Here is a 27,500-nt window from a genome sequence, read left to right as displayed (position 1 = left end):
GAGGAGGAGGAGGTAAATGAGTATTATTTTGAGCTAAAATTCAGTTACAAGGTGTTGACAGTTAGGTATGTATGTGTGTGTGTGTGTGTGTGTGTGTGTGTGTGTGTGTGTGTGTGTGTGTGTGTGTGTGTGTGTGTGTGTGTGTGTGTGTGTGTGTGTGTGTGTGTGTGTGTGTGTGTGTGTGTGTGTGTGTGTGTGTGTGTGTGTGTGTGTGTGTGTGTGTGTGTGTGTGCGTGTGTTTGTTTTAATAATATTTATCAATGTATTTCTTACTATTTTGACAAAGTGGGCTGACAAAATGTAAAACTTTAACCTAATTTGTTTGTGGAAAGTCATGAAAGTGTTTTATTAACACATCAGTTCAGGTTCATAATGAAAGATCACATTTTAACACCTGGAGTAAAAACATGAAAAACAAAGTGAGAGCGAAGATCAGGTCATTTCCCCGGTCGACTTCTCTCTCTGCTGGTGTTCTGTCAACGATGGGGGCCGAGGTCAGAGGTCACAACTATGACTGACAGGATGTCACAACCAGGAAATGGAGTAACAAAACCCTCGATAATGACTCGCATAATACCCACAAGGCCCTCTGAGTCAGACACAAGGTCCACACAGCAGAGTCGGAGGAAACCAATCCGCCCGTCTGTCCAATTTCATTAGAAACAACGAAAAGAATTTCTGCTGTTTTAATACGTTCAAACCGATCAGATGAACTGTAGTTTCATATCCGACACGTCGGAGGTCAGGACGTTTACTCACTTTGCAGACGAGATGATGAGCGAGGAGTCTTTGTAGGCGATGAGGTAGCTCTGGTTCTCCGGGTTGTGGACCGTCACCTGAACGTTCAGACACACAGTGAGATACGAGCTGTCTGTCCGAGGGCAGACAATATTTCAGGGAGAAATTTGGGGAATAAAAGTTTTAATGGACTCCTGATGAAGAGATTTTATCATGTTGGGGCCAAAACAGCAGGAAGTTTTAGCATGTGGTGGTTTATGGTCTGTTATTATTTAATCAACCGTATCAGAGCAGCCCCGAAGGAACAAGTCATAAATCTAAAACTTTAACACGATTTTCAACACGATTCATTTCACACTCACAACATTTAATTCTCTCTTTGTGTACAGGATTTAAAAACTAAAAAACCATCGGTAAGTCTCCCAGTGAACACAGAAGATCTGAACCACAGGGTCAAACCGAACTGCACGGAGCAGCAGGAAGATACAACCTCCATGAGGAAGTATTCAGTGTCGTCTCCTGATCAACATCAGCACCTTTTTTTGACCACTGGTACGTGAACACTGATCCTGTAGTAGAAATCACTGCATGGGCTCAGGAACACCTGGCTGACCAGTGGTCACATCACCGTGCTGCGTTCAGAACTTACTGATCGTTTGCTGCTTGTTTTCCTGTCGGACTTTAACAGGATGTAGTTGACTGAACTGAGGCACACATTATGAAACCCTGTTCGAGTTCAACTTCTTCGATGCACTTACACTCTCCAGCACCCGTAAACACCTCTCAGCTCCCCACATGGACGACACCAGCTTCTCCTTCTCGTCCTCCCGGTTCAAGTTATTGACACATTCCTTCACTGAGGAGACGGAAACACAAACAAACGGGGAGAGAAAAGAATCAGAAACCATGAGCGTCACCAGGTTTGTTTTTTTATCCCTTTGAGTTATGACAGCATGCTGAACCTTTATCTACGATGTGGTCCAGTCCGCCCAGTAACCTCAGCTCCTCTTTGAACCAGTCTCCTGCTCGCTTCGACGTCAGCGACAGCAACGTCTCCATGGCTAAATGCCCTGTCTGCAGAGAGAAGGAGTCACTTTAAAACTTTAAAAACATCTCCTTACATGTTCGGGTTTATGCAGCGATGCATTGTGGGAGGTTTCCTGTGGTTGCAGGACTTTGTGTTGATTGTTGCCGGTTTGGATCACAGCATCTCAGATCTCAGCTACAAGAGGAGCTGCTAGAAATATCCTGACACGTGTGGGAGGCGGTGAGTCACCTGGACCGGAGAGCCGGTTTCAGTGGAACAGTACAACAGCCTGAATGATGTTCGGAGTCTTTTCCACGCTCAAAATAAACCCGGCTCTGCAGGAACACATGAAATATTAACGACTGCAGTGTTTGCGTACCGTGATGTTCTGCAGGTCCAGGTGCTTGTTGTGCACCGTGTCGCACAGCTTCCGGATCTTCTCCTTCATCTTGGCGATCTCTCTGGCGCTGAACTGGGCCGTAGGGTCCGGCACGGCCCCGCCCCCTTGGTCCTGGTCCAGTTCCAGCAGGCGGATCATGAGGTCCAGGCAGGACCGGTCCAGGTCCATGTTGAGCCGGTCTCTGCTCAGGATGTACATCAGAGACGCCGTGCACAGAGCCAGGTTCTGCAGAGACGACAAACCTTCACGCTCACATTACTGTCACCACCAGTCAGGAGATTTTATTATTCCTCCTCAAGTATCACAAATCTTTGACCTAAACAACTTAAATACTGGAACTGTGTATCTCAGCTTCCTGCAGACTAATCTGCCTCCAGTCTGTTCACATTTCCTTAATTTAAAAAGAAAAAAACAGTCCTGTGTAAAAAAAAAAATATTTCAAAAGGGAACATTAAAGAAGCCAGCATGTTTGTTACTGTTGCCGTGGCAATGAAAGGCTCCCTTTCCCATATTTGATAGATCCAATGTAGTTTTACAAACTCTACATCTTCAGCTTTTCTGTCGTAGATTTTTATCAGCCAGACGTTATTTGATGCTGTTTCTTCCATGTGGAGCTGGTGTGTGTGTGTGTGTGTGTGTGTGTGTGTGTGTGTGTGTGTGTGTGTGTGTGTGTGTGTGTGTGTGTGTGTGTGTGTGTGTGTGTGTGTGTGTGTGTGTGTGTGTGTGTGTGTGGCACCGATCCCCACCGGGTGCTGCGGGGCGTCGTTGAGCGTCTTGAACACCTGAGCCACCTTCCCTCGGGCCCGCAGGTGCATCCTGAAGCTGGGCATGGCGCAGCGCGTCGCCAGGCTGATCACACTGCAGAGACACACCGTCATCGTGACACACCGTCATCTCGCAGGCTGAAGTGGCAACAGGTGCATGATGGGTAAACGGGGGTGGGCTTCTTACCTAAGGCATCGCGTGTTGAGAGGCTGTCCGCTCTTCAGACCGGTCGCCAGGTACTCGAAGTCATCGGTGAACTCCTGGTTTTCTCCAAACTCCACCACGTCGTTGAAGTGCTTCACGTGCTGGACGACCGTGTACAGCTGGAGAGAGAGAGAGAGAGAGAGACACACACACACACACACACACACACACACACACACACACACACACACACACACACACACACACACACACACACACAAACAACACAGTCTGAATCCACGCTGAACTAAATACCTGCACGGATGAAAATGAATAAAACATGAGATTCAGGACGAGAGGAAGCGCGTCGCTCACCTCCTTGTGTTCTTTGCGACACTTGAGCGCGGTGACCGTGTCCTGGTAGAGATCCGTGGGGAGGGTGACGCACTTGGTGACCTTGGGAGGAGGAGGCGGAGCCTTGAAAACACCGTCGTCCTTCTTGGAGTCGGAGGGCTCCTTACTGGGTCCTCCGGCTGAGACCGACGCCTGGCAACAAGGAGGACGGTTGGAGGTGGGACGGGGGTGTGTGTGTGTGTGTGTGTGTGTGTGTGTGTGTGTGTGTGTGTGTGTGTGTGTGTGTGTGTGTGTGTGTGTGTGTGTGTGTGTGTGTGTGTGTGTGTGTGTGTGTGTCTCTCTATATATACACTTACAGGAGCTGCCTGGGCTCGTGAGAAGAAAGATGGAGGGGGCTCCTCTTCACTCTCCAGCGTCCAGTGCCGGGCGTTGTACACTGCTTTGGTGGGAGACTGGAGGAAGAACACACACAAAAAACATGAACGTTTCTGAAGCTGGAAGCAGACGTACAAATATCTCCGGAGAAAACACTACGTTCCATTATTATCCATATTGGATAATCCTGTCCACCCTCTCCACCTGCTGCAGGGACAGAGGAGCACTTTCTCTAAAAGACTCCTCCAGCTCCGCTGTCACAAGGACAGATACAGGAGATCATTCCTGATACAGGAGATCATTCCTGATCCAGGAGATCATTCCAGATACAGGAGATCATTCCTGATACAGGAGATCATTCCAGATACAGGAGATCATTCCAGATCCAGGAGATCATTCCTGATACAGGAGATCATTCCAGATACAGGAGATCATTCCTGATCCAGGAGATCATTCCTGATACAGGAGATCATTCCTGATACAGGAGATCATTCCTGATACAGGAGATCATTCCAGATACAGGAGATCATTCCTGATACAGGAGATCATTCCAGATACAGGAGATCATTCCTGATACAGGAGATCATTCCAGATACAGGAGATCATTCCAGATACAGGAGATCATTCCAGATACAGGAGATCATTCCAGATACAGGAGATCATTCCTGATACAGGAGATCATTCCTGATACAGGAGATCATTCCAGATACAGGAGATCATTCCAGATACAGGAGATCATTCCAGATACAGCAGATCATTCCAGATACAGGAGATCATTCCTGATACAGGAGATCATTCCAGATACAGGAGATCATTCCAGATACAGGAGATCATTCCTGATACAGGAGATCATTCCAGATACAGGAGATCATTCCTGATACAGGAGATCATTCCAGATACAGGAGATCATTCCAGATACAGGAGATCATTCCAGATACAGGAGATCATTCCTGATACAGGAGATCATTCCAGATACAGGAGATCATTCCAGATACAGGAGATCATTCCAGATACAGGAGATCATTCCTGCCGACCGCAATAAGACTGTACAATAACTCACCTCTGGCAAAATCCATCACAGTACAATAACACTGTTGACTGTGTTCTTGGTTGTTTGTATATAATATATATATATATATATATATATATATACTGTACTGTGTATATACTGCGCATTTTATATTTTATATTTATATTTTTTTACTGCTATTTTACTGCTATTTTATTGCTTTCTGTTATTCTATTATTATCTTATCGCTTCTGTATGCTGCTGTAGCGAAAAAATTTCCCCTCTGGGATTAATAAAGTAACTACCTAACCTAACCAATCAAGAGTTCACTATCAGATCACTCATATAATTAACAATTAATGCGAATCCAATAAATCTCCACAATATTTACGTGTTCAGCTCTGCTGAAGTCTTTCAAAAGAAAACTTACTTTGTCAAAAAAAAATAACTCAAGCAAGACACTTCAATCTCTCGTCATCAAAATCAACCGCAAACAAAGGGCAAAACAGGAAGTGGATGGGTTTATGTCACGACTGTCATAGCTTATATATATATGTATATATACACATACATATACAAGTTTAAACAAGTTTAAACACTTCCAGCTGGAAGAGACTGCACTTTGTTTTAGTGTTGAATGAATGGGATTTAACCAGCATCTAAAGCTCTCATTTTGACAGCAGGTGTCTTTGTGTTCTATATTACAGACTGTCTGTTCTTTGTGATGAGCCGTCTGCTTATCATCATAGGGGGGTAATTACAGAGGACACAGACATATTTGCAATTTCACAAACAGAACAACAAAACCCCAGAAATGTCATCCTACTGTCAGAGAAAAATCACAGCAAAATGAGATATTTTTCATCCCAAAAACAGATTTTCAGTGAAATCCTGGACAGACTGAGTGATATACTCGGCTTCTGAGTTAATAGTTGTGTATTTTGTATATTTCAGTGGAAGACTTTTGGAAACTGACCAACTGAAACCTGCAGAAATTGAGGAGATTTTGTCAGATAATAGTTTGAGTGATTCTGTCACAGACAAAACCAAAAAGATGTTTTAAATCTGGATTTTATCAGAATCAACTCCAGACTTCCTTTAATCCAACGTTTCCTCAGATTTGTTAAATAATATTTGTAGTTTGTATTATTACAGATTTTCTTAAAACAGATTAACATTAGTGAAACAATACTGAAAAATCAGTCATTTGATCCAGATTTTATTCTCAAATCAAACCACATCAAATGTTATTTGGCAGAAATAAAACTTCCTGTTTAATCTGTAGTTTTGCACTTTGAGTGTCTCTGGACTGAAGCTTGTTTCAGCTCCACGCAAACCACTGATGCTTTAAAAAATACTCCCCGAAACAAGAAGACTACTTTGTTTTTATGATTTTACATGACACTCCTGTGTACCGAGGAGTTTGTTGAACTCCAGAAGATTGAGGAGTAAAAAAAACACGAGTAAATGTAGATAGAAGAGAGGAGGCCGAATGAGGTGACATGAGGAAGACAAACAGGACAACTGGATGCACATTAAACTGCTGAGAGTCCGCCAGCACTGATCAAACAGCAGGACACACACACACATTTAAAAACAAACACACACACTGAAAAACAAACACAAACACAAACACACACACACACACCCATCCACCCTGGTCTTTGGCTCGTCTCCTGTCCTCTTTGTAAATTTCTGCCAAACCTGTGGTTGGTGGTTGCCGGGGCATTCATGATGAAAAACAAAAGAGGGCACGAGGGAGGGATGGAGAGAGAGCTGGCCGTGTGTGTGTGTGTGTGTGTGTGTGTGTGTGTGTGTGTGTGTGTGTGTGTGTGTGTGTGTGTGTGTGTGTGTGTGTGTGTGTGTGTGTGTGTGTGTGTGTGTGTGTGTGTGTGTGTGTGTGTGGCACCACAGGGTTAATAAGCAGAGACAAAAGGGGAGTTTGGGGATGAGCTTGGCTGTGCTGGAACATCAACACACCAAATTAAAGCCTCCTCCAGTAATCTGAATGACACAGACGGACACCTACCCTGCCCCGCCCCGCCCACCTGCCGCTAAGCAGCATGGGAGAGAGATGAGAGCGGGGGGAGGAAAGTGGGCGAGCACGGCCCCCAAAAACAAGACAAAACAACAAAAAAAGAGTAGCGGGGTGTGTATTAACTGCAAACCGCTGCTCGGTTGCCAAAGTGACTCTGAGGAACGTGTAAAGAGTTTGGATCAGATGAAATGTTTGGACTTCATAGGACGGGTCAAAGGTCACAGCAGCTACTGCTTATCTATCCAATACATGAATACATTATTCATTTTCAATAAATATTCTTTTCTGATGAGCTGCTGGTTTTACAGAAATATAAAAGATGAGACAAGAGACTCAAACAAGCTGCATCATGGGAAGTGTAGGATCCAGTGTGGGGAAGGTAAACCCAGATTTAGACCAATAAAGTCTCCCAAATTTAACACGTGTAAATAATATTTCACAGGCAATGGAGCATGTAGGAAAAACCTCTGAAAATGTTTAATTAACTGCTCACTAAAAGAGACGCAGGTCTGATTTAACAATCCACCAACAACATATTTCAATGCAACTCTTGCAAGTGCATCATTTCACTGTTTCTGTCCAAAACACTGACTTTAAAAAAAACTGTGAAACACCAGAAGCTGGCGGTGAAATCTGTCCAATCCCAGCAAACATACGTCATCAGGGAGACATTCAAATCACAGCAGCATAAAGTTTGATTCATCTCTGGGAGGTGTAGCCGTTCTTCTGGCTCCTCTGTGGACGCTGTGGGATTGTTCAGACGTTAATTTGACGTGTCCGTCCTCAGTGGGATGTTATTACTCTCTTATTCTTCAGAAGTGAACTAGTAAACTATTCTGGTACTGAACTATTCTGGTGCAGCCTCTCCTGAATATGGATGAGTCTGTCTGCCATAACGCTGCCGTCTAATATCTGCCGGTGTCCTCGGCTGAACGGCGCTCGGGCGGCGCCGACGCCACACGGACACTTTATCGGAGCGCTTTCCGAGGGCTATTGTTTTTATAATGAGCTCAACTCGGCTCCGACTCTCAGTTATGTTAATTGGAGATGGAGTGAAGGCTGCGAGGTGCCGTGATGGGGGAAGGAAAAGTATATTAAAACACAGAGGGGGGAGGAGGAGGAGACAGAGTGGTCAAGAGAAAGTGATGGAGATGGAGAGGAGAGCACATTATTCAGCTGAGAGGGAGTGGAGGCATGAAGCCTGGAGAACAAGGGAGACTGAGAGTACATTAACAACATTATTACGCTGCTCCGGGTCTGCTAACACTCACTGCTGCTCCAGAAGAAATTAACTTCACACTTTGGTGCTGAGAGAAAAGTCAAAACATGAAGTTATGTGACTCTGCAGCCGCTTCAGAGCAGAGAAGCAGAGAGACGGAAACCGTCCCCGATAGAGGAGCTACTCAAGACCAGCGGAGCAGAAACTGGACTGAAGGTATAAATAAAAGTACGCCCAAGACAAGAGGAAACGTCTGTGTGGTGTTACTAATGTCGGGATCAACATGACTATAAAAGTAGGCGAATCTTCTGGGTTGGAAAAATGAGGCCAATGCAAAAGTGCCTTAAGATGCAATACCACCGAGCGCCACTAGAGGTTGAACCGAGAGAAGAAAAAAAAATGTCCACATTATCCACAAAACTCTGTGATATTCCAGAAATCGTCCAATAGGAACCCTGAACAATGGTATCAGAGCTCATATAACACGAACCAGTGCAGTGGAGAGAAATATAAATAAAATACGAACTGTGTTGTAAACACCAAAAGACAAAACGACTCCACTCCAGCTTATCTGACCCGCTTTGATAAAACGAATCTGACTGCAGAAATTAGTTGTGCTAATTACAACTAATCACACATCGCTTTTTTCTAACAACGTTAAAAGGCCTGCGAGCCAAAGAGAACACGAGGAACAAGCAGCTGTAATGAAGTGGAGGCTGTGCAGAGCTCATTAAGAAACCTTCTGCAGCGAAGTCTCATTAACAACACTCCTGCAGCAGAACCGGACCGAGTCATCACTGCAGGTTGTTTTGTTTTTCACCTGATGGAAGTTCTTTAAGTGCAGCGAGTACGAGACGAGATTTCATCCACAGTAAATATGAGTTACTCTCCCTGCTGCTGGACAGCATCGATCCATCTCTGATCTAAAAAGGCCCTCTTATGAGATCAATAGAGGGAGATCTCTGTGTGTGTGTGTGTGTGTGTGTGTGTGTGTGTGTGTGTGTGTGTGTGTGTGTGTGTGTGTGTGTGGTAGGGAGTGACATTAGCGCGCTGATGAATAAACCCCCCACATAGGAGCATGTGACATGTCTGACCTTCTTCTGTGCACTGAAGATCCTCCGGAGGGTGTCTGGGTTCTTCTCAGATGCTTTGCCCTGAGGCAGCCTCCTGGGACCGCTGGCCAACACGCGGAGCCCGTCCTCCGACATGTCCAGGACATCTGCAGGAAGAGGTCCGCGTCAGCGAGACGTTACAGACAGCCAGGACTCAGAGAGCCTGTTTTAAAGGACTGTTCTGGGAAGGCATTACAGGTGGGAGTGTGTGTGTGTGTGTGTGTGTGTGTGTGTGTGTGTGTGTGTGTGTGTGTGTGTGTGTGTGTGTGTGTGTGTGTGTGTGTGTGTGTGTGTGTGTGTGTGTGTGTGTGTGTGTGTGTGTGTGTGTGTGTGTGTGTATTGACCTGTCCTCAGCCTGCTCGGCCTCTCGGAGTTCTTCTTGCTCTCCTTCACCGTGGGTTTCTCCCAGACCTCCCGACTCTCCATCCTCTCAAACCTCTCGAACGGATCGGGCGGGTCCTCAGTTGGCGTTTCCTCCTCGGTGACCTCCGGCGTTACGTTGGCGATGGCGGCCATCTTGGCCCTCCGCCTCACTTTGGAGTAGTGTTCCTCCTCCTCCTCCTCTGCGCCGTCGCTGTCGGTCATGTCGTCGAAGCCGAAGTATTTGATTTTGTACGTGGAGCGTCCGTCCGCGCTGTCGCTGCTGTTCTCGTCCTGGTGGTGATCCGCGTCCTCGAAACCAAACAGGTCCATCTTACTGTCCTTCTTGGACTTGGTCTGGGTCGGTCTGAACCTGCAGAGAGGAACGGGCACGCGGCAAGAAGAACACCGTTAACACCGTGCAGTCGGGAAAAGTCCAACTTTGTTAGCTGGAGAATGATTGTAGTGAAAAACAAGAGCTCGGGTGTGTTTTTCAGGCTTCAGGTTAAAACGTCAGAGATTAACGGACACAAAACGGCAAACTGCCCCGTTCGAATTAATACTTCCACCAGACGAGAGCTGGGTGGAGAAACTAATCCATTATTCTCAGCCCCGGTAATGAAAGCAGACTTAATTAAAAAATGTTGTTTCTTGCAGCATTAGACACAGTCAGAGGAAAATGAAGGGAGAATTAAAGTGCAGGGATCCTGATGACAGACGGACACACAGACAGGATGGAAACATCGTGAAATGAAAAGCAGACTCGTGATATACATATTTACGGATTTGTTTTTATCAAATCTCTCAGTGAAATGTTTCAGGAAGGAGCTGGAAGTGATACTGGGTCATTCAGACTCCCTCACACAGACAGGGAGGAAATGTGCTTTAATAATCCACATGATCATTAGAGTCGCCCCTCAGCTTCTGGGTGGTTCACATCTACGCAGTGAAACAGCCTCGCGTACTTTATCCATGTTCCTTCTGGTTGAAATATTCAAACCAAAAACTTGTTTTTTTATTCCAGTAAAGTGAAATATTCTGAGTGTTTTGAGCATCATTTTAGACAAATTTAATGGAAATTACCCGGCATGTTTGGTATCTTTTGAAACCTCCAGTGGAGAAAAGAGACGTTCTGTTTATACTAAACAGAATCAGTCCAATTAAAATGGGATTATTTCCTTGACTGAAGGAGCAATATTGTGATTGGCTCTTGATTCTTCATTGGTTGTTAAAAACTGAAATTAAATTTATTCTTTCTGCTCCGTTTCGGTCACGTAACGTGTAAACAGAGTTGAATTTTGATTTTTGAGCCCAAAAAATGAAAAGAAAATCAGGATTATTAATAAATGAATGAACGTTTTGGTGTTTGGTGATTTTTGTAGTCGTAATCAATAATTAAATCTCTTTCATTCAACAGAATAAACATGTTAGAGTCCCGTAATTTACTGACAAAATGAACATTTACTTACATAGCTGAGCTCCACCCAAACCAGCTGAATAAGCTTCTTTTATGTGAACAATAACAAACTGACATATAGTCAAGACCCCTGATTCAGTGAGTTTACTGGAGCTTTCAATCATGTAAAATGATCTTCATCAACAGATGTAGTCTTCCCAATTCACATTCATGTTCGCTTTAAAAAACTTAAGTAAAAAAAAAAAAAAAAAGCTGCAGAATTTTTACTGAAAAGATGTTTATCAAACTGACGATCTTTAAATATAAAGAGTACGGTTACGGTGCCCTCCGTGTTTGTTTCGGTGTCTCTGCTATCCTACCTTGTGTTTTGCTGTTCGGTTTTCTTCCGCTGCCATCCCGCCTCTCCGATCTGCGTCGTACTGCCTGACCCGGTGCTGCTGCTGCCGCTAGAGGGCGCTGCGTCGGGGCTGAACTCCTCCACCCCTCGCTCCTGTATGGTGACGTTACACATGGACATGGAGGAGGGGTGCAGCACCGTGTAGTCCCTCGTCCGGCTCCGACTCCCCCCGCCGCCACTTGTGGTTTTATTACTGCTGTCGGATGTGGGTTTGGGAGGATCTGAGCCGAACACGGCGCCGGTGACTCCGCCGGAGTCCGAGGCTCTGCCGGAGCTCTGCTTGCTCGGCCTCCTGTATGTCCGACAGTTCGAGTTTCTTTCAAGTGAAGAGGAGGTGGATGTCTGGGAGTAATCCGACATCTCTACGAGGTCAGAGTCGCCCCGGAGGTCCTTGCTGGGGCTCTGGAGTCGCGGAGGGGGGAGGGGCTTCTCGCGCCGGGTCTGCACCGGGTCGCAGGCGCCCGTCGAGGCCCATGAAAGTGTGGGGGCGGGGTTGCGTGGTTCCTGGGTGGGTGAAGGCGGGCGGAGACCCATGATAACGTCCCAGGAGTCGTAGGTGGACTCGGCCTTGGACCCCGTCTTCAGGGTGGTGGTCTGCGCCAGCGGCTTCCTGTCGCTCTCGGAGGCGTTTTGGTACCACGAGTAGCTGTGCTGGTTCTCCAAGGACGACGAGCTCTGCTTGGACTTTCCTGTGGACGCAGAATCAGAATCAGTTCGCTGAAATAAACCGGTGACATCACAGGTCTGTATGTGTTGGTCATATCATCATTATTATTATTATAGTTTATCAATAGTTTGGTCGATGAAATGCTAAAAAAAAAAAGTTGGGAAAAACTCCCGTCGCACATTTTGTCCGATCAAGACTCCACAAACCAGAAGAATTAAACAAATGTTAAATCACATTCGAGAAGCTTCAAGCAGAAGATTTTCGATGAATAACTTTCTCTACTGATTCTCTCTGTAATAATGTCAACGTAAAGCTCTGATTCTGTATTCAGGTCACAGAATTGTTATTAAACCAGGAAAATAAAGTAACAGAAAAAAACCTGCGAATTGAAAGCTGTAAAAAACATCTGGTCCAAGGTGAGGATTTTTTTTTTTCTGGTGCATCACTGAAACAAAACCGAGCTCCCAGTTTGGATTATTGCTCAACTTCACAGACGGCTCAGCAGCAAACGATTGCACCATTTCATAAAGCACCTTTACATCCTGAAAACAGGCCACACACACACACACACACATCCCACACACATATACACACATATACACACACACACACACACACACACACACACACACACACACACACACACACACACACACACACACACACACATCCCACACACACACACGTCATGACAGATAACTAAAAGGAGTCTGAGCTGGACTCACGACTCGGCGCAAAGACAGGAAGTAGCTTTACAGTGTGACATCAAAGAACAGGTGCTGCTGTGGTTTCGGTTTGGAAAGTAGAACATTTCATATCTTAAATGGAGAATTGAAAAATAAAAAAACAAGAGGAAATCCCCGTTTCTGCTGCAGAGCGTCTGCAGCTTCCAACCAAAAGCTGATACCAAACGTCTAGATGCCGTACGTCCGGCGCTGTCTGCCAGGTTTTCTTGAAGTGGCTTTGTTAGAAATGTAAACTGTAAGATGTGACATCCTGACCAACTGTTGCACTGCATTTCAGGCCTTGTTGTTAACTCTCATATCTATGTGGAGGGCCACAGCAGGAGAAGCAGGACACTCTGCAGCGGGGGATTGGAGATGATTTATAATGTCAGTCCAAACACCAACAGGCCGCACTTTGTTTCTCTAATAATGTCCTCTGCTGACACTTTTGCTAAATGTGCTGGAGACTAATAAACACTCCGTTGTTCTTGGGCAGATGGCAGCGTGGTGCAACACACACACACACACACACACACACACACACACACACACACACACACACACACACACACACAGAGAGAGGATACTAAATCATGATTCGAAGCTCTTTGATAAGACTGATTATTTCTCCTTTTGTGTTTTCCTTTAAAAACCAGCAGATTCAAATGAACCGATCCCGGCGAGGCGACACCTCAGGAAGGTGCAGAGACGACAGTTCAGGTCGCCGGCTTTGAGAGCTTTATATCAGGATCATTCCTGTGTGGAGGCGCGAGACAGTCTGAAAGGAAAACTGTGCATCAAAAAGCAGAACAGGGAACCACGAAGCCCAGAGTCTGACCTATAACCAGGTCCAGAGACAAAGGGCCCTCCAACCATCTTATTACAGTTCTCAACATTCTGAATAAATCACCGGCTTACAAATTAAAATTATGTCCCAAAAGAAAGATGCCACCAGCATTTGTCTTATCTGATAAAAAAAAAAAAAAAAAAAAAAAAAAGGTTTTCAGTCACTTTTATTGCAGCAAAATGGGATTATCAATATGTCATATGAACCTGATTTAACTATCTGCATAATAAAATGAACAGGATATGATACTAAGCTGCACTGATTTCCATCCACCCACCCGGTTCCAAACATCTTATAAATAACGGTTGGACTCTTTGGGCTCCGGTCGAGTGTTCGGAGCCTCCGAAGAACACGTTCCTGATAAATTAACGACCAGAGAAAATGAGTCGACAGCATCTCCGGACGGATTTAATGAAGTCTGTGGAACGGTGGAGAAACAGGACAGAGAGGATGCTGAGCTGCAGCAGACGGATGGTGGGAGTCTGTGACGGACAGATGGGACTCGGACAAAAGGCTTCAGTGACGAGGACGCACGACTCAGAGCGTCTAACGGAAAGTTTCCCGACAGGACGAGATACTGGAAAAGGAGGTCGTCTTCTAATCAGCCTGTCCGTTATTCAACAGTACTGACGACTGCTCAGAGGTTTGTTTAAGGATCACAGTCCTTCACTGACAAGTTGAATTTAATAAACTCAGTTTGAAACTGGGCGTGACTCCGGAGTTTGAAGTTAAACTGCATTTTCTTTTTGTTGAGTCCGACCTTCGCTGTGGCTGCACTGTGAAAAAAATAATAATTATAAAGCCAACTATTTCCCATTTATTGATTACACAGTTTCTAACCAGTTTGGAGAGCTGCTGACAGGAAGAGGAGCAGACGGCTCTGGACTCACAGTTCAAAAATACACAAGATCAAATCAATTTCACCTTCAGGTTTACCAACACAAAACTCATCTTTACAACGAAGCCTGCTAAATATATTCACTGTTCAATAACATTCACGCTCTTTGTGGACAGGAGCTGTAGTTTTACGGCCCATTTTAAATATATTATTCTCATAAAGGCAGCGTGACGTCTGACAGCTGCTTTGTTGATTTATATTTTCTGTTCTGATTAAAAACGAACACATTCTTTCCTGAATATATAACTATGAGAGCAGCAGCAGCAGACTGCTCGACAGGACTTCATACTTTATCTGAAGAGTTGTTTGGTCAAGGGTTTGTTCATGTTTCCTGAATCAACAGCAGCAGCCTAAGCGAGCAGCCACGCTGCTGCTTCACTCCGACATCCTTTCGGTGCGCTGACACCGCGGACGCGTCTCTCTGGCGCTCGGCTCGTTGCCGGAGTCACTTGGAGTGGCTCGCGTCTCTGGCAGGTGGCCAGCAGCAGTCACGGAAAGCTGAGGGGCTGAAAGACGGGCTGAGAGCGCCGACGCCGACAGGAGAGACGATTAAAAAAAAGGGACTAAAATTTTTTTTAAAACGACATCACCGACACCGAAAATTGAAAAAACCTCTGAAGGGAGTTTGAATGACTTCACACCACAGATGTGTGCAGGGTGTTACGAAGCCTGCCCGGTCTCAGGAGGGCTTTTTGATTACATTAATACAGCTGTAGATGTCACCACTTTTAATTCTGGGATTTTAAAGATAATACAGTTAAGAGACTTAATTTGTTTTTCAGATTTACCAATAATACATGAATATGCAGGTTTAACCCACCTCTACCCAGACGTACAGGTGTCATTCAGTGTGTTTACCTGTGCTGGCAGTGCTGCTGTTGAAGAAGCGAGCGGTGTCCTCCAACACCCTGGACTGGTTCCTGTCGCCGCCTAGCCACGATGCCTCTCGAGCGGACGCCGCGGTGTGGGACCCGCCCGGGAAGGTGGACCGGCTCCCCGCGCCCAGAGACCCGCCGGGCCTCTCCGCCTGCGGAGGCTCCGCCGAGGCCGGCTTGGCAGGAGAGGACTTGCTGCCGCTACGGGACGACACCGGTTTGGACTCCTCGTCGCTGTCGAACCCGAACGGATCCTCGAAGCCGTCGCCGCAGGGACGGGGCCTCTTGTAGACCTCCAGGACAGAGTCATTCTTGGGAGCGCCGTCGCGCTTGGAGCCCACCTTGGCCTTGTATTTGGTGTCACCCCATTTGGTGCTGAGGGTGCCTCTCTTGGTGGACAGAACCTCGTCGAACTTGGACGTGCCCTCTCCTCCCTTGCGGCTGTAGGTTTTACCAAATCTGGACGTCATTGTTGCATCTGGGTCATATTCTCTAAAACGAGAGGACAGAAGGAAGCGTGTGAATTTCAAGATGTGGGAGGGAGACATTTCATGGACATCACGCATGAGTCTCTGGGATTTTTAGCCTTCAGTTTCCAAACTGCCTGATCAGATTTCAGCCATCAGATTTGGATGAAATCTTGAGAATAGATGGTTGAAAAGTCATAAATCGTATTTCAGTCTTGACTTTCACTTGGATCAAACCTTCAGTGATGTTAATTCTCATGAGTAGGATGAGGATCCCTTTGATTATCCAGCTGCCCGCCGAAGGAGGACTGTAGGAACAATCTTTCAAGTCAATCATACAGTACAACATTTATATCACTTATTATTACTGTCTTGTATTTCTATTTTACGCTTGATTTGTTTGCCTGTTACAGTAATAAAGCAGATGAAGTAGACATGAGGCCTGCTGGGCCTTTCAGTGCAGTAAAATATTAATTTAGTCTCCGTAACATAAATCCTCCAAACAGATGTCAAAATGAAACAACAATAATATATTTATCACAATCATTTGTCACTGTAACGTCATTATAGTGATTGTGGGTGATGTTTATGTGTTTGTTTATTTGTTGTGGGTCTGAGTTTCAGGAGGATGTTTGTGTTGTTTTACGCTGCAGCCCACATCGTGATCTGATCATCTGGAGAAGTCTGTAATCTGGATCAGGGCGATCCGGTCTGATGTTGCTTTTGATAAACCCGTAACCAGAGGATGGATGGAGTACCTGATCCTGGACAGCCAATCCGGATCATTCCGATCCAACAACTGGGCCCGAGATGATGAAAGACTCCCAGAACCACTGAGTTCATCAGTATTCCTCCATCACACATCGGCCTTTAGACGGGCTTTACTCACAACCACAGGCAACGCAATCAATTTATTTTCATTATTCATAAAGTAATATCATTTACAACCATGTTCATTTAGCGGAAGTGCAGCCGGATGAATGCTCCAGCTTCCAGATTGAGTTCTTCTCAGCCAGCTGGTGTGACAAAACAAGGCTAACGTTAGCTTCCAGCGTGCTAACGGTGCTAAATAGATGCTATCAGCACTGACAAGATGCTAACAGGAGCATTAATTGAAATAAACCGTGGACAGAAGCCAGGTGGTGGACGTGACACCCCAGACACGACATCCGTGTAGTTACGTGGCGATGTGCGCGTTAACATCCTGAAAGTTCCGATTAGCTCGAGTTTTAGCCGTTAGCGTTAGCAGAAAAAGCCCAACAGAGGCGGCTGCTAGCTCCGAAGCTAACAATAACGACAAACGGACATCGCGCGACAAACCAGAACATCCGCACGCGGACCGGTTTCCTCCGGTTACCGACCACCGACACACGTCGGTATTTCCACTTACTTGGTGAGCTGAAGGACCGATCCGCACAAAACACCCTCCGAGACCCCCCGAACGGCCGTGAGGCTCGCGGAGGACCGGGCCTGCTCCGGCCGCCTGCTCGGTATAAACAAGGCCGACCGGTCGTCGCTGACGCCGAATCGGCGCGTGAGAAACCCCGCGAGGAGCAACAGCAGAGGCGGGAAAACACGCGCGTCGTCCTCCGTTTGATGACATCAGCTCCGGGCTTCACACAAAGCGCTCTCGATTGTCTCTCCGGGCTGCGACGAATCCGTCCATTGGACTCCCCGCTGCGTCAAGCTGACCCCCAAACAGCACAGCGTCACCGGAAGCTGGAGGAAATACCCTTCAAAATAAAGGTGTCTACCGAACATGCGGGAAAAGACATTTTAACTGCCATGAACGCATTTGCTTGTAAATGGGCACTTGAAGAGTTCGTATTTATTCCGGACCCCTTCATGTACACATTATTCAGTGTCAGGTTTCCAGCAAAAATCTCTTATTGTTTAAATTAAACCGGAACTTCTCGTGTGAAACATTTCGACCTTTATTACAAGTGCTTTCACATTTGTATCATTACGAATGCCGCGTTCAGGTACTTCTGTTCAAAACAGGGAGGGACAAAAATAAAAACGACATAAAACTCACGTTGATGGAAAAACGTTTTTTTGTTTTTTATTCATTTTCTTTTAGCATTCTGTTTGTGCGTCACAGAAATCCATTACTTCTGTACTTTTTACACAATAAACATTCAACTTACAATATAAACACAACAACAACATCATTATAACGGAGTAACAGGCTTAAAAAATAAAGTATACCTGCACAGATATTAAAAAGCATCATGATATTCATCCTGATCTCTAACTGTGCAGCGTTACAGAGACTTTCAGAGGCAGTATTTTCAGAGGAAGTGCATTCCTGGTGCAAAGATAAGGGCACAGCTTCTGGGTGAAAGTGTGCCTGAACGTGTGCATTTGCATGTTGGTGTCCGGATCGGAGAACGACAGCTTTCCCTCGTCCCAGTCCAGGTGAACTCGGACCTTCCGGACCTTCTCTGCGACAGCGAGCTCGGTGTATTTGTTTGCAGGGGAGTACGCTCTGTACCCGACGTCGCTGAACTCGACGCTCCACACCGTCGAGCCCACGAATCCTTGCCTGCACACGGTCTCTGCCAACACCCCCAGCTCCCAGTCCTTGTTGTCTCCGACCTCCACGTCCCAGCTGTGGGTCCCCGAGTCGAAGCCGGAGCCCAGGGCCGAGTCCCAGTATTTAAACCTCTCTGGGTTTGTTGGGAGCTTGCGTGTCTTTCCGTGCCTCACGCCGGTCAGGTCTTCGGACAGCGTGAGTTCTGGGTTGGCCGTGTTCGGATCCAGAATCACCGGGCTGTAGGAGACCACGTCCTTCATCTTGCTCCAGATGTTGAAGGCCAGGTTGCCCAGGTGTTTGGCCACATCTATCAGAGCGCCCGAGCCCAGCTGGGGGTCGTCCTGCAGGGGGCGCTGCCGGACTCTCTCCCCCGCAGCCTTGTGGTTCCTCAGGAAGGAAGCGTCCTCGGCTCTCATCTCCTCCTCGGTGGACCTGACCGTGTCTGACAGAGCTGATATCTCTCTGCTCAGAGCCTCCACCGTCTCCTGCATCGCCTGACTCTTCTGGGCCTCTTCCTCCCTCAGCGCCGCCATCCGGTCTTCCTCTTCCTCCCACAGAAAGAGGTGCAACTTCTTGAACTGCTCCTTCATCTGCCTTTTCACCTGCTGACACTGTGCCTTGATGTGTTCTGCTGTCAGATCAAACTTCGCTTTGGCTTCGCTGAAAACCTTCAGCTTGTCCCGTACGGGCTTCAGGGACTTCTGGAGCTCCTCCCTGCGCTCCTGTGCGACCTCATCGATGGGTCGGAACCGGTGGTCGGTGTGCGTCTTCGCATCTCGACAGACGAGACACGCTGGCTGCCGGTGGTCCAGACAGAAGAGTTTGAACTTCTCAGAGTGAAGACGACAGAGAGACACGGACCCTGACGAAGCTCTCAGACGTCTCTCCTGTAAAAAGGCCTCACACAGGTTCTTCAAGGCCAAGTTTCTGGGCGGGTCGGTCCACCGACAGGCCGCCCGACACACCGGGCACTCCTGGACGTCCTTCCCCTTCCACCAGATCTGCACGCAGGCTTTGCAGAAGCTGTGGCTGCATGAGAGGAGGACGGGGTCGTTGAAGATGTCCTGGCAGGCGGGGCAGCACAAATCCTCCTCCGGACAAGGAGACGACATTTTCCTCCGAGCAGAGCTGAAAACACAGCAGGCAGGCGTGAGGAAGGCGGCGCTCCTTCCTCTAGACGGCTTCCTGGAAGTTTCCCTCACTTTGTGGAGCGAGCTGCCGGTGGAGGTATTTCAGATATCCCAGGATCCCTTGCAAGTCGCTCTTTGTTGGTTGTCGGTCTGACCGTCTGCTGTTTTCACTTCCTGTCAGGGAGCAACGAGCTGTTGTTTCCTGGTACATCTCAGGTGAGCCTCAGAGGGGGCGGAGCTCTGGTAAAGGTCGACTCACCGAAAACCAAAGCGCTCCTGTGCTGCTCACAGGGAAGTGACGAAGAGTCAACATCCACACGCTGCTCTTCAACAGGCAAAACAGAGCACATTTAATGCTCAGAAATCAGTGGTTTATATGAACGATTTATATATTTTGATCCTGATCTTTCCATATTTGAATGTGTGTTTAACTTTAAACAAGTAAAATGATGTAACCTCAAGATCCTTCAACAGCAATTTCCCCGTCTTAAAAGTGTCGTCAGACAAATGCAAACAAAAACACGAAGTGGTAAAACTGGGCCGTCCGGACCGAGAAGGAACCTGTTTTCACCTCCGCTGATTTACAGCCACGCTGCAACCAGTATTTAGAATTTGTGTGTTAAAGTGACAGAACGCTCCACGAGGACAAATATATATGCAGCTGTGATGAAGGTGGAAGAGTTAGGGACCAGTTTCCCACAAATGTTAAATAGGTTTTTAAAAACTTTGTTAAAGGGTCAAGATAAAAGACAAAACATCACATATCTCTTCTTATCATCTTTATTTTATACTTTTAAACTCCATGTTTTTATTCTCCTTCATCTGTTTTTATCTGAAGCACTGCATGGAACTTTCTTTGTTCAATATTTTCTTTCATGTTCTTCTGTGTTTTCCTGTGTTGACTCCGACTGCTGAAGTAATCCTCTCACAACATCATCATAAGCGTGTTTTTTTTGTATGAAGTCATGTACAATCTACTCTGAAAAAATAAAATGTTGACATTTTTCTATCCCAAAGGTCAAAGGTCAACTTCAGAAACACAACATCCTCGCCGTCCGCCCACCGCAGGACCCCTGAAACAATCCCAGCGCCGGTTGACATGCGCCCCGCCGCGGCTGTCTGTTTCCTCGGGGGCACTCAGGTCATCCTGGCAACCAGCCTCACGTCTTCAAAAAAAACAAAACCAAATATCTCTCCAAGAGTTACTGCGGAGCGCTAAGCCTGGCTGAAGTCCCTGAGTGGCATGCTGGGGTCCCTGTGCCAGCATCACCCACGTTACTGTACCGGGAGGGGGCTCCGCACGCTGACAATAAAGAACAGATCTCAGTTTCTCCCCCGAGCCAGCAGTGGTTGGTTGCTGAGAAGCTGGCAGGGCTCGGCGGACGCACCCGGAGCGTCCAGGCATCACGCAGCTTCGGAGAATGAAGCGGCCCGGCGGCTGGCAGCGGTGCTGGCAGCGTCTTCTTTAAAAACAATTAGGCCTTTGACATCCAGCAGATAGCAGCCGTACAGGATCAACGCTGGCAAAGACAAAGCGGAGGGAAGCCAAATGACTTACCATCCTCATCAACTCCCATTTATTTATTTTTCTGAAGAGATGATGGTTCAGAGAAGCTTCCAAACACTCAGACTGTGAAGAATTAAACACCATCATCTGCACACAAAAAGATCTTTCACTGCAGATTGTGACGCTGAGTGCTGAATATTCACAGAATGCAAAAAGAGGAAAAGAATCAAAAATCTGTTGAATTAAAAACTAGAGGTCAGAGCTCAGCGGAGGATTAGTGGTTTTAATACTCGTAGCAATGGCAGCCCAAATATTTTGATATTTTACTGAGTGTTTCTTCCCATCGTGACAGTCGGTTGATGCTGCGGTGGTTTGTTGCGCAATTAAGAGCTAAAAATCTGTGGGACGCATTCAACTGAAATTTGGACGTTTCATAAGCTGCTTTTCCGTCGCAAAGACACGTTTTAGCTCAAGTCGACTCTACTCGCCAGTTTTGGGGTTTTTCCATCAGCGAAAAGTTCTGAATAGCAGCTGGTTCCTGGTTCTATATCGGTATCACCTCCGTCGGGGTTCCAAGCGAACTGAACCGATTAATAAAAGGTGACTGCAGATCTCTGATTGATCGGAGAATCAGCTACTATTTTCCTTTAGTCTCAGGACGACTCGGTCAGTCGATGAGCTGCAGACGTTCCTCCGTTTGGTGGAGAGTGTGTGTCGCGTTGAAGATGTCGCTACGACGACCAGCTACAATTGGAAAATCATCAAGACCCATTTCAATGGACGGTGAATTAATGTACCTTAAACTCAATCTTGATACGTGAAGTGTGCAAACATCTTTCTTTCAGTTACTGTCAGTGTTTCTCTTCAGTACCTGCACACGATGATGGAGACGGTTTAGGAAAGACTTGTGACGGTGAACAAGTCCTGGTGAAGGTTCAGTTAAAGGTGGGAAAATAAAACATGAATCACAATGAATATGTAAATATTTCCATTAAAAGAACATTTTAAATGTTTCAAAAAGAGAAAGAGAACATATTTTATAAAGAGCTGCATGTGATTTCCTTCAGTTTGTTCGTCAGTGGGAGCTGCAGGTTGAGAATATTGTGAGCAGAAAGCTCTTCGTACTTTTACTGCACAACTGACAGAAGTTTATCTGATCGAAGGAGAGAATCTGTTTCAGGAGTTCGTGTGTTGTGATTTGTGTCCGTCACCACTAGATGTCAGAGTTTAATCTCCATCCTTCTCTTCCCTTCCTCGTCTTGTTCTTCACCAGATTCTCTTCATGTCTCAGACTCTCTGACGGACTGAATAAGACGGATGCCTCCAAACACTCGTGTTCAAACTTCTGCTGAATTTTAGTCAGAGCAGGAAAAGGAAATAAACCTACCCAACCTACCTAAAGTCATTTATATCCTGATCTTTGTTTGGATTAGTCACAACTTAAAAATCTTTTTTTTTTTTTTTCTTGCAGAACATGTGTAGATCCTCTTTCATTTTCCACAAGTTCAGAATATATTTGTAATGCATCACACAGAAATAGTACAAGTAGAAGAGAAGATTTCTGATTCAAGACAATTCTTGTTTAGAAATTTTAAAAAAAAAAAGAAGAAAACTAAACTCTACAGGTGAAATAAAATGCCGTGATGGTCATTTGAAACCACAGCGACTTGTGAGTTTGGTCCGTTTTCTGTCTGCTGGCTTTAAATTAAAGAGGCTGCCACCTATTACTGTGTTTAAACTTTCTCAAGAGTCTCTTTCCTATCAAAAAAATATTTTAATTCATCAATCAGAAACTGGAAACACTTTGTATGAAGAGGAACTTATCAGGAGGAGCTGCCTGTTTATTCCACTTTGTCCTGTTTTTAGTTTTGTTTCTTTCCTCCTCGCCGTCCTCACAAAGAGGCACTATACACACAAGGAAATGCCTCCTCATTGACATTAATTTAGGCAGTAAGAAACAACACACACTCTCTTAAGGCGAGTTATGGTCCGTGGGAAGTCCCCTGGTTTTGTTTAAAACACTTTACCAGGTGCTGTTTCCTTCTCTGAGGGTGTTTCAGTTCAAATCAGTGAAGTGTGTGTTTCCTTTGCAGATTATTTAGCAGCACGTAAACATCAAGATCTTCACCTTTAGACCTCAAATATACAAGTATGAGTGAGAGTGAACGTCTGCAGTGCAAATGTGGAATCACTGGGCTCAAACTGCACCATAATTGTCTGTGTAGGACTGCATTTACCAACATGCTTCACAAAGTAAGTGAGGGGAAAAAAAAATAACTTCAACACAGTGAATTGGTTGAAAACCTGCATCAACATCCAGCGGCCAGAAGTGACACATACAATTCTGCCTTCAAAATAATAGCAAAGATTTACATTTGAGCTATGAAAACAGTTTGTGATAAAATAAGAGCTTTACATAGAAATAGAAAAGCAAACATTTAACCCAACATGCTATAACTAATTGAATATATATATTTTTGTATGTCTTGATCTTTTTTTTCCATCTTAGATAATGCTACTTCAAGTCTCCACACATGACACTGTTGTGAGAGGTCAAAAGCCAAACAATCAGGGACTTGGCTGTCATTTTTTAATTGTAAATTTCTTAAAATATTTTTGTTAATAACTGTTAACTGTTCCCCCTTTTTCCCCCAGTTAAGCTAACTGTAGCTTTACATTTAGCTAATATATCAAAATCCATTTTATGGTAATCGTTCACATCTACGTTATTATTTTAGTTGAGGTATTTTACTTTGAAGTCCACGCGGAAGTAACACCGTAGTCACTCTTATTTTTCCGAGCAGAAACCGGAAGCAGTTCGCGTTTCCCGACTGTGACTTGACGCTGGTGCCGGACAGCTGCCACACTGGACCCGGACGAAGCCGAACTGTGTAAGTAAACCCGCAAACCGCCGCTTTCTCCGCCGCACGGTCCAAATGTGCTCGTTTCTCGGACGAATTTTCCTCCCGAAGAGGAAAACAATAAGAAATGAAATCCAGAAGTACGAAGTGTCGAGGAGACGGCTAATGGAGGCGGGAGAGGAAATAGGTCGATGTTTGTAGGCCGTGACAACAGTTTGATGTCCACCGGGAGGAACTGGAGACTGATGGCTGGTTTTAATGGGTTTATTTACCTGCGGGAACATCGGACCTGAAGTCCCCGCGGGGTCCGACATGGGAACTAATGACGTCACATCAGTCCAGATACACAGAAGCTGTCAGTCAATGAGATAATCCAGCGTGATTAACATGGAGGAAGAGGAGTGCTCTCGTTTTATTCAGCACCATCATATTTCCCTGATATCATCTTTTATTGTGTGCCTGTGGTGACAGTTTAATCTCCTGTAAATGTCCTGTGATTGATCACAGCGGAGGCTTTGATATGTTTGATGACATCATATCAGAGGCTTTAAATGTGTCTTTTATATAAAGCTGACACAACTGGCTTTCTTACACATATAAGTGTTAATGAATGTCACGTATGTCCGTGTTCACTGCAAAATGTTCAGTCGAATCAACTCAATTTCTTGTTTACTTCATTTCAATGTAAAATATTGTTCATTTCTAGTTAATTTAACTAAAAATATGAAACATTTCGTTTTTTAGAAGTTGACTTTTGATAACGATGTTCTTGAGGATATCACAAAATACTGACACATATTTTAAGAACACACAATTACAACAAAATAATTGTCATAGTTTTATATGACGTCACAATCGCGTTAATTTGCCTTCAAATATTCAGCAAAAACTCAAGTTTGTAAACAACAACAAAATATAGCGGCTTGCATCCATACTTTTATAATTGTTCCCTTATCATGGTAAGATTATACCGATATTCTTTTTGTATGTTTGGGCTCGCTATGCCCCGCCCACCTACAGCAGAAGCCTGACTGCACCCTGGGCCTGTCAATCAAACCAGACACACCCCCGCCTAACATATTTCTCCTCAAATCTTTCTTTAAAAACATCTGGGACACAAACAGTGACGTGTTCACCGGGTCACGTGACCCTCATCTGTCTCTAACGTGTGCCGTCTGAACCCGGACCTGCAGAGTCCCTGTGATGCCCCAGGGCGGGCGGCGCTGGTCGGGGTCGCGATGCCTTACGTGGACCGACAGAATCGCATCTGCGGCTTCCTGGACATCGAGGAGAACGAGAGCAGCGGGCGGTTCCTGCGGCGCTACTTCATCCTGGACACGCAGCAGGGCAGCCTGCTGTGGTACATGGACAACCCACAGGTGTGTGTGTGTAATGATCCAAATGAATGTGGCGCTTTTACTTTGAAGTTCAGAAGACGTCACAGCAACAGATCGCTTTTTCCTTTTCTTTGCACGCTGGGACTTGAAACTCGCTTCAGGGATGTACATCATCCACTAAGTTTATTTTTCTGCAGTGAAGATAAATAGTTCTTCATAACGGCGTTTCCCCTCCAGGCGCTGCTTTTAAGGACGACTGGAAACGGTTTCATTTGTGAGTTATGATATCAGAGGATTGAATGTCGATGCAGGCTTTTCTGCTGACTCCCACATTCTCTGATGTTGAAGTCACATTTTTCATGTCCGTACCTGCTTCGCGAAGCAGCGGCGATGACCGTGAAGGTAAAACTCTGGTGTCGTTCTGCACCGCTGACGGCTGCGGACTGAGACGTTACACGTCCAGGTCGTCCATCAGAGGTCAAAGGTCACTGCGACCTCACAAAGGGTAAACTCCAGAAGTCAAACACTAATGAGGACAAACTGTCACAGAGACGTCAGGGGACAGAAAGGGGAAACGCTTTGATGGGACTTCTGCAAAAACTCCACATGATGCAAGAATAGCACGATCAGATGATAACTCAGTCAAAGGTCAAAGGTCGCAGTGACCTCAGAAAAACACATTTGTGGCCTTAAGTGCAGAATTCAAGTACTAATTATGACAATTTTTGCACAAACGTCTTAACAGGATATTTAAAACTAGTCGGGTCCAGATATACGTGTGGGACGCATAAACTACTGTGTGCGTGTGTGTGTGTGTGTGTGTGTGTGTGTGTGTGTGTGTGTGTGTGTGTGTGTGTGTGTGTGTGTGTGTGTGTGTGTGTGTGTGTGTGTGTGTGTGTGTGTGTGTGTTCATTGTAATGTCACAACAATGGAGCTCTGTGGCTCAGAGGAAGACGATATATATATATATGTATATATATAGACTCTGGACTCTGAGGTGTTTCTGTGGCTGCGTAACGGGATTTAAAAGAATATTATTACTTGTTGAAGTTAAATTAAAAGTGCGTGAGTGAGATCAGCAGTACGACCAGAGAAAGGTGTGAACACTTTGACAGTTGAGGTAAGAGACAAAAATCTCAGAAGAGGAAGTCGCGTATTTATAGGACAGGAAAACACTGAAACACAAATTCACACATTTTTTAAACACACCAGTGACGAGTTGAATTCTCAAACCAAACAGAGAGCTTTGACCTTGAGGAAAACTCAGATTTCCCACAGCTGGGAGAATCCCTTAAACGCAGCAGCAGGTGGTTCGAGGAAACTTAAAAAATTTATTTATCTTCCACGTCGGTCCCAATGTGATGATATTGACCTTTTGTATTTACAGGATTTTTTTTTCCAACCGTATGTTGACACACGTTAACAGACATTTAAAATTTACAGGTGTTAATTTCCACAATGACTTTACGAGCTGTTTTTGAGGTGAAGTAACAAACCCAGTTCTTGTTTTACTGTAAAACTGCTGTGATGACTTCTTTTTTCTAATCACGACAAACAAGAACGTTAATAAAGTTAATGGTGATTTTTATTTTGTCTTTTCAGAATCTGCCTAAAGGTACAGACAAGGTGGGATCTCTCAAACTCACCTATATCTCCAAGGTAAGTCTGCACACACACACACACACACACACACACACACACACACACACACACACACACACACACACACACACACACACACACACACACACACACACACACACACACACAGCTGACTGGTAAATATCATCCATTCCACAATAAATAAATGAAGCGAGTGTATTTCCATGGTGGTGAAATGTTCCCTGTGGTACCTCGTTATGTTTACTCATCGTTACAGATGACATTAAAAGATAAAACCAAACCAGAAAGCAGATAAACGTCCACGAATCCATCTGGAAATCACAGAAAAGTAAAAAACCCAACTAGACCAGAACCTTCCTGAGAATCCTGACGTTTTAAAGTTTGTTTCAGTGTCGTATGAATCCTGTGAAAGTTGCGCGTCGGTCCATGTGGACGTTTCTAACAGGAGCTGCTGTCGGATCATTCGGCTCATTTTAATGTCACCTGCTTGATAAATCAGCTCTCGTTTCTGCTGTTTCACTTTATTTTCTCGCTCAGGTCAGCGATGCCACGAAGCTCCGTCCGAAGGCAGAGTTCTGCTTCGGTGAGTTCATCTTTATATTCCTCCTCTTCACCTCCTCTTTACTTCACCTCTGTTTATTTCTGCCATCTTTTACACAGTAGTGTGTTTTT

General features: G+C 45.4%; 3 protein-coding genes and 1 long non-coding RNA gene across 9 annotated transcripts in view; 2 read left to right on the top strand and 2 right to left on the bottom strand.

Annotated features, from left to right (window-relative positions):
* waplb (WAPL cohesin release factor b) overlaps positions 1 to 17,309 on the bottom strand; it is a 25,047-nt gene extending 7,738 nt beyond the window's left edge. The window contains exons 1-13 of one of the 2 annotated variants that reach the window (XM_069717573.1): positions 17,225 to 17,309; positions 15,351 to 15,859; positions 11,318 to 12,044; positions 9,526 to 9,914; positions 9,164 to 9,288; positions 3,785 to 3,880; positions 3,450 to 3,620; positions 3,117 to 3,253; positions 2,912 to 3,023; positions 2,145 to 2,390; positions 1,701 to 1,812; positions 1,497 to 1,594; positions 760 to 836 (exon numbers count right to left, since the gene is read on the bottom strand). In XM_069717573.1, the coding sequence (XP_069573674.1) occupies positions 760 to 836; positions 1,497 to 1,594; positions 1,701 to 1,812; positions 2,145 to 2,390; positions 2,912 to 3,023; positions 3,117 to 3,253; positions 3,450 to 3,620; positions 3,785 to 3,880; positions 9,164 to 9,288; positions 9,526 to 9,914; positions 11,318 to 12,044; positions 15,351 to 15,837 (2,777 nt within the window). In that variant the 5' untranslated portion in view covers positions 15,838 to 15,859; positions 17,225 to 17,309. Of the gene's footprint in view, positions 1 to 759; positions 837 to 1,496; positions 1,595 to 1,700; positions 1,813 to 2,144; positions 2,391 to 2,911; positions 3,024 to 3,116; positions 3,254 to 3,449; positions 3,621 to 3,784; positions 3,881 to 9,163; positions 9,289 to 9,525; positions 9,915 to 11,317; positions 12,045 to 15,350; positions 15,860 to 16,071; positions 16,948 to 17,224 lie in introns of those variants that run through there. The other variant, XM_069717574.1, reaches the window with a different exon arrangement.
* A 182-nt stretch (positions 17,310 to 17,491) lies between these two features.
* LOC138632230 (uncharacterized) lies at positions 17,492 to 22,642 on the top strand. Its single transcript, XR_011311798.1, has 3 exons — positions 17,492 to 17,580; positions 20,518 to 21,952; positions 22,281 to 22,642. It is a non-coding gene; the product is annotated as an uncharacterized lncRNA (long non-coding RNA).
* Positions 17,818 to 19,688, bottom strand: LOC138632223 (nuclear factor 7, brain-like). Its single transcript, XM_069717585.1, has one exon. The coding sequence runs from the start codon at positions 19,480 to 19,482 to the stop codon at positions 18,085 to 18,087; it is 1,398 nt and encodes a 465-aa protein (XP_069573686.1). The 5' UTR covers positions 19,483 to 19,688; the 3' UTR covers positions 17,818 to 18,084.
* Positions 22,643 to 23,793: 1,151 nt separating the features above from the next.
* Positions 23,794 to 27,500, top strand: part of plekha1b (pleckstrin homology domain containing, family A (phosphoinositide binding specific) member 1b) — a 15,785-nt gene continuing 12,078 nt past the window's right edge. For 2 of the 5 annotated variants that reach the window (XM_069717592.1, XM_069717591.1), the window contains exons 1-4: positions 23,794 to 23,898; positions 25,062 to 25,247; positions 26,808 to 26,864; positions 27,366 to 27,411. In XM_069717592.1, coding sequence (XP_069573693.1) covers positions 25,107 to 25,247; positions 26,808 to 26,864; positions 27,366 to 27,411 — 244 coding nt within the window. In that variant the 5' untranslated portion in view covers positions 23,794 to 23,898; positions 25,062 to 25,106. The remainder of the gene's footprint in view (positions 23,899 to 25,061; positions 25,248 to 26,807; positions 26,865 to 27,365; positions 27,412 to 27,500) is intronic. The other 3 variants (XM_069717590.1, XM_069717589.1, XR_011311797.1) reach the window with 2 other exon arrangements.

This window comes from Brachyistius frenatus, unplaced genomic scaffold (genome assembly GCF_029030835.1).
Source record: "Brachyistius frenatus isolate BFR_SWC_R1_liver_20210118 unplaced genomic scaffold, ASM2903083v1 Contig_177, whole genome shotgun sequence".
Classification (NCBI taxonomy): Eukaryota; Metazoa; Chordata; class Actinopteri; family Embiotocidae; genus Brachyistius; species Brachyistius frenatus.
Note: the sequence above shows the minus strand (reverse complement) of the source record. Positions and strands in the feature narration are given on the sequence as shown.